Genomic DNA, 11,819 nt, shown 5'->3' on the forward strand with positions numbered 1-11,819 from the left:
ACTGTACAAATTAGATTAAGAATAAAATTAAAATTAGAATTTAAGAATATAAATATCTCTGTCTGGCAATTCCTGACACAGAAGATTCCACATTCAAGGCTATCTGTTAGCACAGATGGCTCCTATCTGAAGCCACAACCTGCCACGCTCAAGCAAAACTGTCAGCACAAACAGCTTCTATTTGTGACTACAGAGACTGAACTAAAGCCTGAAAAGCTACAAATGAGCCCCGTGTCCATACATCCTTCCCTGTTCAACCTCTACAGAAGCCTAAGCCTTACCCCATGCCATGGTGCACAATCTCCACCAGTGCAAAGAGTGTTTTGCCCTTCCTTCTCTCTATTCAAGGACAATCTTCCCATGCTGAGATTGGAGTTGTGCCCTTGCTTCTTTTCTCCATCATCATATTCCATTCACGATCTAACAAGAATGTAATAATTAGAAAGCCTATTGTTCACTGATGTCTCCCCACATGCCTGGATGATTTCATGTGAAAACTAGACTGCATTGGTACTCAGCCTAGAACCTCTTTTCCAGGTGTAGCCAGTCTTCAGTTCCTGTGATGAATGGCTACTCTTGCCTCTACATGGCTCCTTGTGTACTATGACAATGAGAATCGTCACTGTCCAGTACCACACAACTCTTCCTCAAGAAAGAACACAGCCAAAGATCATTTTATTTGTGGGCACAATAGTCTGGCCAACTGCCTCAAAGTAGAAATGTCTGTGTGGTGGAGTTTATACCCCAAAGGTCCCTAAAAAATCAGGCTGAATCGAAGCAACAGCCATATCACTTCCAAGCCCAGCCTCCTCTGTCCCAGTCTGCTTTCCTCAAGTATTCATGGACAAAAGAATTCCAAGTTCAGATTCTGCTTCTAGAAACTCAATCAAAGGCAATGCATTATTATTTTTAATTTCAAACAAATATTGAAATACTTATGCCAAATCCCATAGCAAAATACCCTAAATCATTTACTTTTCTGTTACTGTGATAAAATACTGAGGCCAAAAGAAACTTATGGACGATCTTATTTTGGCTCACAGCTCCAGAAGAACAAGAGTCTATCTTAGAGGGAGGAAGACAGGACAGGAAGCTAGAGCAGGAAGCTGAAAGATCACATCATCAGTCAACAGTTTGAAGCAGAGAGAGTCAACTAAAGTAGGGTGGGACTCTACTGCTCAAAGCTCAGCCCTAGTAACAAACTTCCTTAGCAAGGCCACACCTCTAGTATGTCCCACCTGAACAGTGCTACCACCTGGGAACCATGTAGTAAAAAACTAGGATCATTTTCACCCAAACCACCACAGACCTCTCAGTAACAATTTCAGTATCCAAATTGGAACCATATCCTTGCCAGAAAATCAGAAATTATACAATAAAAAGCTGAGCAAAGTTGTAAATATTTTTATTCTAGCTCCAGTGTTTATTCTTCCTCAATGCCATTTCAATTTTTCTTTATATTTAAGGTGATAAACAGATACATAATGAAATATCGTATCTAGCCCCTCCAGGTTCCTACTTCCAATACATACATCCTTAATTAAGAATGATTATCCCTTGGGGCTGGCAAGATAGATGTCTCAATGGTTAAGAAAACTGGTTTCTCTTCCAGGATACCTGAGTTCAATTCCCAGCACCCACACAGCAGCTCACAGCTCTCTGTAACCTCAGTTCCAGGGGGCATTACATCATCACACAAAGAAATTACAGGCAGACAAAGCACCAATGTGCATAAAATAAAATATAAAGAAAAAGAATGATTACTCCTCCCTTTATATCTATTTCCCACAGGAAAATATAATGCCTTGTGGGTATAACTTCTGAAGTGTTTCACATCATTCTGCCATGGTCTGGAGATATTGCTCAATCTCCACTTCTAAACAATTGGGAATGTATAGAAAATCCTAATTCTGTTGCATCCTTTTCGTAAGTGTGTCTGTGAACACACCTAACCAAATATCCAATCCCTTCTATACAGGTTTTTCAGGACCCATGGACTAGATAAACAGTGTCATCTTGAGATACTAAGGAAAAGAAGTACATTACAAACTCTAAGGAATATCTGCTACCATGAACATTTCCATGTATAGATGCATGATAAAAATCAGAACTACTGAATTAACTTGTGGTAAATCTTTAGTAAACACCAGGGTGAATATGCCATGTGAGGGAACTGTTCAGCATTTCAACTTAAAAAGTGATAAGTGGAGATGCATAGGGTGGAATGAGCTTATAATCCTGTATCTCAGTCAACCCTAAACATCTGGGAGAAGTGAAGGGCTCCTCGCCCCATCTCTCCACTAACCTTCTCTCTTTTACATAGGGTTGGGAGGTTGGAAAGGACGTAAGGCATACATACCCCATATAAAATAGAGTTTAAAAATGAGCACTACAGAAATCAGTGTGAAAGGGCCTCATAAACCTAAGAGAAAGTACTATGTGGCCCACCAACAATTGCTCGTTATATATCTGAAGTACTCTATATCCTACTACAGAAATACTCGCTCAACTTGTTTATTGCTGCTCTATTCAAAATTGCTAGGTAATGAAGGCATCCTACATATTCATCAACAAAAAAATGAATAATAAGAATTTGGTGGAAATATATGCCTATAGATTAATACATACATAGGTAGATAGATTATAGATACATACATACATAAATGCACATGTGATAATAGATACATAGATGATAGATAACAGATAAATAGACGTGAAGACAAATAGATGAATACTATTCAGAAATAAAGTAAATGAAATTATAGAATTGGAACGATAAGGAACACAACTGGAAAATACTATAGAAAGTGAGTTACCCAGACTCAGAGACAAATGCATACAAACTTCAGCTTCTAATTTTTATTTTTATATATTCATGTATATATTCATGAATATGAGTGTGTGTAGACACCAAAAACTAGAAAGCAGCCCACAAGAGGGGAAAAAGGGAAAGCAATCTGGCACTTCCTCAGACGACTAGGAATAGCACTTTCTCAAAATCCAGCTATACCACTCCTAGGCATATACCCAAAAGAGGCTCAAGTACACAATAAGGACATTTACTCACCCATGTTTATTGCAGCCTTATTTGTAATAGCCAGACTGGAAACAGCCCAGATGCCCCTCAGTGGAGATATGGATACAGAAATAGTGGTACATCTACACAATGGAATATTACTCAGCAATGAAAAACAAGGAAATCTTGAAATTTGCAGGTAAATGGTGGGATCTGGAAAGATCATTCTGAGTGAGCCATCCTAGAAGCAGAAAGACATACACTGTATATACTCACTCATATAGACATAAAGATAAACCTATTAAAATCTGTACACCTAAAGGAACTAATCAAGAGGGAGGACTCTTGCTAAAATGCTCAATTCCTATCCAGAAAGGCAAAGAGGATGGACATCAGAAGAAGGAGAAAAGAGGGAACAAGTCAGGAGCCTGACACAGAGGACCTCTGAAAAGCTCTGCCCTGCAGACTATCAATGCAGATGCTGAGACTTATGGGCAACTTTTGGGTAGAGTGCAGGAAATCTTAGGAAAGGCGTGGGAAACGGTAAGATCTGGAGAGGATATGGACTCCACAAGGAGAGCAACAGAACCAAAAAAATCGGAGCACAGGAGTCTTTCCTGAGACTCATACTCCAACCAAGGATTATGCATGTAGATAACCTAAGATGCCTGTACAGATGTAGCCCATGGCAGTTCAGTATCCAAGTGGGTTCCATTGTAATATGAACAGGGACTGTCTCTGACATGAAATGTTTAGCCTGCTCTTTAATTACCTCCCCCTGAGGGGGAAGCAGCATTACCAGGCCACAGAAGAAGACAATGCAGCCACTTCTGATGAGACCTAATTGACTAGGATCAGAAGGAAGGAAAAGAAGACCTCCCCTATCAGTGGACTTGTGGAGGGACATGCATGCAGAGGGTGGAGGAAGGGAGGGATTGGGACGGAGGTGGATGAGAACCACAGGGGGGATACAAAGTGAAAAAAGTGTAATTAACAAAGAATTTTTAAAAAACTAAAAAAAAAAAAAAAAAATGGCTCCCCTGCCAATCAAATATTTCAATCACCATTATTACCTAAAAAAGAGATAACAAAAACAACAGTTCTGAAAGAAAAAAAAAAAAGGTAAATGACTGGTAAGGTAATAGAACACATGATATGGAAGTGGAAGCAGGGATCCCGGGAGCAAAAAGGTTTGAGTGGGAATGGGGAACTGGATATGGCAGAGAGGATAAGCTGGAAGAAGAAACAACCAGAAGAAAACATGGATAATTTGCCCTAGCGGAACCTGCTACCTTGTAAGCTAGTTTATAAAAATTAGAAACCTAATAGTTTTTATTGAAAGATTTTAAAATTCAAGGAAGCTGTAGGGGTGATGGTGGTCTTTGGCATGACATGGTGAGTGTCATAGCCATGTGCTTGTGTTCCAACTCACCGAAGTATGCACATTAAGAGAATGCACATTGTTGTATAACAATCAACATGTGAAAAATATTTTAACCAAACAAATAGTTGCCTTTCCCTTCAAGATTATTTGATTTTAAAATGTTAAAATAACTTTCCAATCAATTGAGCCCTTGCTGCTCTTGCTATTAATTCCCATTGCATACAGAATAGAAACAGAATTTCTCCACTGTGTGGTCTGAGCTCTCTATAAGGCATTTTGTGACCCAGTATGTTTGTGTGCAGGCTGCAGGTGCCTGGGGAGCACTGTGTGCTCACTGCACAGAGGTAGACAGCAGAGTCACTGGGCTGGGAGTCTCTGATGTGCAGGGAAACGTGCAGGCTGCCTTTATTGAGGTGAGCTGTGAATCTGCCTTCCTCCTTGTCACCATTAGAGAAGATGGACATCAGCGCCTCGAGGCCTTTCCCAGAATGCTGTCTGTACCACCAAAAGTACTGAAAATTAGGATTACTGGAAGTGCAGTTGAGAGAGGCCATGGCTCCCTCTGGGACACTGAGGGATTCTGGGTTCTGCTGCACCTTCTGCTGGCTGCTCACCCCTGTGCAGAAAGTCAAAGGTCAGAGAAACAGGAATGGAGGTATAGGGATGCTAACACAACAGAATGCTTTTACAGTTGGCCTCCCACCCCTAACTGGAGATTAAAAACATCTGTGGTTCTATCATTAGCCTGGAACAGGCAAAAACTTTACATACCACACCTGGATCCCAAAGAAATTCCCAGACTTACAGCTTAATTGAAGCCACAGGACCACTAGTGAAACACTCAAGGATTTCATCTCTCCTCCCTCTTCACTTAGGATTCAGATCCTCAACTCTAAACTCATATGGTCACATTCAAAAGTTTCCACCTCTCCTGCTTCAGGAAACATGAAAAGCCACTTTGCTAGCAATGAGAAAAGTGACTAACTTCACCACCTCTGCAGCACCAAAACTTTCCTCCAGCCCTTTCTCTACCCCTCCCTCTTCTTCCTGCCCTCCTCTCTTCCCCCTTCTCTCCCACCCTAAGAAGACACTGCCATCTTGTGGACTCATGATAGTGACCAAAGAAATAATCAAACTGTAAACTCTTCTACTGTAGTTATTAAAAAGTAAAGTACTTGAAAGTTCAATTGGCATTTTAAAGAAACATTTGCCTTGAGTCTTGGTGGGAAGTGAGATAGTGTGTGTGTGTGTGTGTGTGTGTGTGTGTGTGTGTGTGTGTGTGTATGCACTCTGCAGATGTGTTTTTTTTTTCTTAGTAATAATAAGTGCCACACACAGGCAGTCCCCTGCATTGGAAGACCACCTAGAAATGCCAGCCACAGAAATATGAGTGAGGTTTTTTCACACAGCATAAATCTAACCCTTGTCACCCCCATTCAAATCCATCTACAGACTTTACAGATGGCCTGGACAGACTGCTTATCTAGGTCATAGTCTAGAAAAACCTGGAATTATTCATTTTATTTAGAGCCAGGAGCATGCTCATGTGTAAACAGAACTTTACTTGGCTTGACGCAGGAGAGATGGAGCTGTGTTTAGAAACTCAACAAAAAATAAAACTCAGGGAACTTGCTCATTTGTCTAATTTTTAATTCTCTCTTCTTGAATAAAGCCCTGTTGAGTAGGAATTGATCATGAAAGTTGTAGATCTGGTTTCTCTCCCCTTTCCTCTTTCTAACTCTGCCTCCCCTCTCTACTACTCCCTTTCTTCCTTATCTCTCTTCTTCCCTATCACTTCCACTTTCTCCCACTCTACATTCCTAACATAGACATGAAGCCACATGTCTATGCCAGGGGAATTTCTGTGCCAGAGCTGAACTGGGTCCACAGAGAAAAGTCAGGAAACAACTGTCCTGCAGGAGTCTGTGAGAGCTCCACAACCAGCAGAGTAAAGATCTGTGGAGGCAAGAAGGCAGTAGGATCAACACAGCCAAGTAGTTGGTTCATGCTTCAGTCCTCTGATATTGAGTAGTGTATTTTCAGGACACTTGATTTTTTATAAAGGAGCCAAAACCATACAATGGAATAAAGCATCTTCAACAAATGGTGCTGATCTAACTGGATATCTGCATGTAGAAAAATGCAAATACATCCATGTTTATCACCGTGTACAAAATTCAAGTCCAAGTGATTCAAAGACCTCAACATAAAACTGGATACACTAAATCTGCTAGAAGAGAAAGTGAGAAATAGTGTCGGACACAGATACAAGAGACAACTTCCTAAACAGAACACCAACAGCTCAAGCACTAAGATCAACAATTAATAAATGGGACTTCATGAAACTGAAAAGTTTCTGTAAGGCAAAGAATACTGTCAATAGAACAAAACAGCAGCAAACAAAATGGAAAAAAGATATCTTCACCAACCCTACATCCAACATAGGGTTAATAATATGTATGAAGCAGCCACTTTTGATGTGAACTGACAGACTAAGATCAGAAAGGAGAGGAGAACCTCCCCTATTAGTGGACTTGGGGAGTGGCATGCAAGCAGAGGGAGGAGGGAGGGTGGGATTGGGAGGAGAGGAGGGAGGGGCTTATGGGGGGATGCAGAATGAATAAAGTGTAATTGATGAAAAATTTAAGAAAAAAGGGAAAAAAATAATTTAAGAACCTTAAATGACTTTCAAAATTGGAGGAAAACATGGAGTTAGTCAATTGGCATGGAGCACGTCTCGCCCCTGGGGGCAATGGTCTCCTGAACCTACTCAGACCTCGGACACCACCACTGCTAGTTCTAGAACTGAGGCAGGATGTTCCAAAGAGGGGTTAAGGCTTCTCATAATATTTCCTATAAGCCCACACCTGTTTGTCTATATCCCCCATTTTTATTCATTATTAGCCAGATAGAGCCAAGTAATTGTGGTAATGATACTTGCTTTTTTGCCCAATGCTGGAATGCTAGTAAATTTAGGTATGCCCTGGTTACTCGCATGCCTCACCGGGTACCTGTGCCCATTGATGCCCCTCACGCTATGACTCTCTTCAGACAGAAAAGGGATCTTGGAACTACAGCCACCATTGTTACTACCATCTCATTGGCGGCTGTTGGAGCTACCACCAGGGCATTAGCCATGAGTCATACTGGGCAGACTGCTCAGACCCTGAATAATCATTTAGCCAATGTAGCTCATGCCTTAGTTGTACATAAAGGAATTAATGCTCAACTAAAAGGAAGCTTGATGGTGTTCAATCAGAGGATTGACCTCTTGCAGGAGCAAATTGATACCCTATGGCAAATCGCTCAACCTGGTTGTCAATGAAAGTATGCGGGACTTTGTGTCACTAGCATACAACATGAGAATTTTTCCTGTGCTGCAAATCTGTCTAAACAATTGTGGAGCTATATTTTAGGTAATTGAACTGGAGAATTCGATACTACGATGGAGCAGCTGAGAGTGGCCATTGTCACAGTAAATTCTACCGGAGCGGACGCAGGACTAGCCACAGATTATCAACATGGATTGCTGCAGCCATGAATCATCTGAAGGAATGGGCGGGCATGGGAGTGTTAGCAGGCCTTCTGGTGTTGGTCTCCTTGGTTTGCCTGTGGTATATATGCAAGATTAGAGTCTCACAACAGTGTGATGCAGCCATGATCATTCAGGCCTTTACAGCCATTGAAGCAGGACATTCTCCCCAAACATGGTTGGATACCATAAAAAGCTAAAATGATACGCTCAGGATGCGAGGCTAAGCACTGCACTCAGGGTCAGCCGCTTTGGACCCAGAGAAGAGCATGTCTGATTGCATGCGGGTTGATGCCCCAGGTCCCGCCTCTGAGAAAAAGGTATCGGACGGGTCTGATGCTCTTTGGGTGGATGACACATAAATGAACATCTGTACAAAGTCCCAATTTATTTCTAATATCAGAGATCAGACCTCTACTCTTGCCTGATGCGTCTAAAACAAAAAGGGGGAACTGTAGAGAGCTGCGTAATGCCGCGCCTTAAAGATGGAGCTGGTTTCCGCCTTCCACCTTCCCGATGGTGAGTGCTCTCTGTCACGAACAACTCCACATTTGGCTAAGGCCGAGGATCTGGCTTGCTTCCATGTATGTGGACCTATCTGCATTGCCCCCGTGGCACGCCTGGGTTGGCTACCCAGAGGCTATTTAAGCTGTGGGCTGGCTTTCCCCGGGGTCCAAGGATTGTTCAATGTTCCTGAATAAACTGCATTGAAAAAAAAAATAATATGTATGAAGACTCAAGAAATTAAACACCATAAACCAAATAACCCAAATAAAAATGGGATACAGTGCTAAAAGAGAATTCTTAGCAGAGGATCTCTAATGACCAAGGAACACTTCAAGAAATGTTCAACATCATTTGTCATCAGGGAAATGCAAATCAAAACTATGAAATTTTGTCTTACACCTATCACAATGGCTAAGATCAAAAACTCCAGATACAACACATGCTGGGGAGGATGTGGAGTAAGGGGAACACTCCTCCATTGCTGGTGAGAGTGAGAGTAAGAATGAGCCCTGAGAAAAAGCAAGAGAGGGCTGGGTGTGAAACAGAAAAATAGAGACTGAAAAATCGAGACCAAAATCATGGTAGGAGAATCTCTGGGATGGGGACCAATCCTGGGAGCCTGTGTTTGAGTTCCTAAATTCCTCTCTTTCAGTTCTCCCCCTATTTCTGTTTTCTTTGATTTTATTTCCACAGAGAAGTGTTGAACTGTGCTCTTCATTTCATGCCATTGTTTGTGTTTTTGTTAATTTCTTTTTGCCATTATTATTATTATTATTACTATTAATTAAAACTTATTCACTTTATATCCCCTCCCTCACCTCCCCCCAATACTACCCTCCCTCACTCTTTCCCCCACCATTTCCCTCCCCTAGTCTACTGATAGGGGAGGTCCTCCTCCCTTACTATCTGACACTAGCCTATCAGGTGTCATCAAGACTGTCTGGATCCTCTCTCTGTGTGGCTTAGTAAGGCCACCTCACCAGGGGGAGGTGATCAAAGATCAGGCAACTGAGTTCATGCCAGTGACTGCCTCTGCTCCCCTTACTGGGGAACCCCAATGGAGACTGAGCTACCCATGGACTACATCTGAGCAGGGCTTTAAGTCCGCCCCATGCATGCTCCTTGGTTGACTCATCAGTTTCTTCAGGCCTGCCTCACTCCAGATATTTGGCTCATTGATTTCTTTAATGAATGTATTCACTTTTTCTTTCAAGATCTCTAACATATTCATAAAGGCTAATTTGAACTCCTTGTCTTGTGCATCGGCCATATTGTGTTTCTTGGGGCTTTAATGAAGACATGTCATCATGGATGTTACTGTTTCATGCTGGGATCTAGGCGTCTGGGTTTGAGATTATTTTAATTCTCTGTGCTGGTGTGTGTTCTTGCCTTTGTCAGATGTGTTCTCTCTTCCTTGGTTTCTATTGTTCTCTTTGGTTCTGAGAACAGTGTGGTGGCTATAGGTTGCCTGCTAGGGAATGCTTCTGAGATCCTGCCATGTGTGGACACTGGATTCCAGACATAATATGTTTCTTTCCAATTGGGTACTGACACTTAGGCATATGACACTTAGGCATAGGGGTGGGCTAAAAAGAGGTGTAGGTTCCATGGTAGGGAAGAAATCAGGGAGTGCCACCAGGATCAGTCCAGTGCTCTGGAAGTGGGGACAAAGAGGGATGAGGACCACAGCAGACAGTCTACTACAGGGGTGAGAATGAGACTGGGGGTTGGATTTAGAGGAGATGGAGGACATTGAAAATCTGAAGATCACCTACCTGCTCAGACTTCCTTTCTCCTGTCTTTTCTACCTATGTATCCTTATTACAAATCTTAAGGTATGGAAAGGCTGTAGCCTCTGATAACCTGTCCTTCCAAAGTATTAGATAGACATTATCTAGATGACACCTTTCCCGGCATTTGTTGCCCTGTGTGAATAACTTGGACTAGAGGTGACATTCAATAATATGAAGAAAATGACCTATATATGGAGATGAAGACAACTGACCACCTCACAGTATCCATAGCGTTCCTGGGAAATCAATGTGACCCTTCATGAGGAACAACTGATATCCTTGATGAAAATCCAGCTGTGATAACATCTCCCTCTTGTTCTGCTCTGACCATGTGTACAATGTTCATCAACCAGAGAAAGGTTGGGGCACACAACGTAGACTGTGTGGAAACAGGGTGACCTAAAAGGCAGATGATCAGAAGTCAGGCTTCTTTTGTTTCTCAGGGTTTGTGCTCAGCTCCCCCTGCAGTGTCTGCCACTGTGTCACCCAGAGCACAGTAGTACACAGCCGAGTCTGACTCCTGCACCGAGGCTTTCTGCAAGTGGAAGGAGGTGGTTCCTCTATCATATGTGGCTTCAAACCCTCTGCTGCTTCCCTTCTCACCAGCTGTTGTAACTTTCAAAAGGAGCTCAGGGCTTTCTCCAGAATACTGAACATACCAAAAAAGAGTTGGGTACCCTGTGGATGAATAAGTGCAGTTTATAAATAGAATGCTGTCTTCTGAGAGGGTCACTTGACCTTGTTTCTGGGTCACTGAGTTTCCATGGATCCTCCCTGGAGGAAGAACAGGATATCTGTGTTATATTAACAACAAACCTCCTAGACGATTAAGTATTTTTCTGATATCATAAGGGAAAGATTGCAAATCTTAAGTCACTTAACTTACCAAGCACGAGCAGCATCACAGTCACTAAAGCTGGAGAAGCATTCATCTTCAGGGACACCCAGCTACTGTTCTTGACTCTTCACACAAAGAAATGATGAAATGACATCAAAAGTTGAACCTGCAAAGCTTATCACTCATACAGTTGATGATTTTGTGTTAAGAAACTCCACCCCCTGGTGGACAGAGATTAAAACAGGGTCTTTTGCAATCTTCCAAGAGTCAGAAATGTACTCTCACCTTCAACATCGATTGTAGGGCACATGTCAAACTTCAAGAGGCTCTTGACAATGTAAAGATGATACAAAGTGGCCATTAACATATTGACTGTCATCATTCTTAGGATTATACCTCACATGAAAGTAGAGTACATGTTATAGTACAACAACTGATGGGCTTTCTGTTCTGGTCTTTACCAAATGATAAACTAAACGGTAAAAAGGAGGTTTTTTCAATTTACTTTCACTGATCCAAACTTGTAGAAAGATATTATGCAGGCCTGGAGTCATAGCTCAGCACTACAGAGCACTTGGTGCACTTGCAGAGAACCCAGGTTGGATTCTCAGAACACACTGGTTCACAACAACTGTAACTCCAGCTCTAGGGGAACTAACTCTCTCTTCTGACCACTGTTGGCACCAGGCACACACGGAAGAAAAACACAAGTGCAGGAAAAACACTCATGCACCTAAAGTAAAATTAAA

The 11,819-nt window shown here is 42.0% G+C and overlaps 1 gene segment (V, D, J or C); it reads right to left on the bottom strand.

Annotated features, from left to right (window-relative positions):
* Positions 1 to 10,671: 10,671 nt before the first annotated feature.
* On the bottom strand, positions 10,672 to 11,164 carry LOC132656389 (T cell receptor alpha variable 9-2-like). The segment is given in 2 exon segments: positions 10,672 to 11,006; positions 11,119 to 11,164. Coding segments are annotated over 2 exon segments (381 nt in total).
* Positions 11,165 to 11,819: the final 655 nt, after the last annotated feature.

Source organism: Meriones unguiculatus, chromosome 9 (genome assembly GCF_030254825.1).
Source record: "Meriones unguiculatus strain TT.TT164.6M chromosome 9, Bangor_MerUng_6.1, whole genome shotgun sequence".
Taxonomy (NCBI): Eukaryota; Metazoa; Chordata; class Mammalia; order Rodentia; family Muridae; genus Meriones; species Meriones unguiculatus.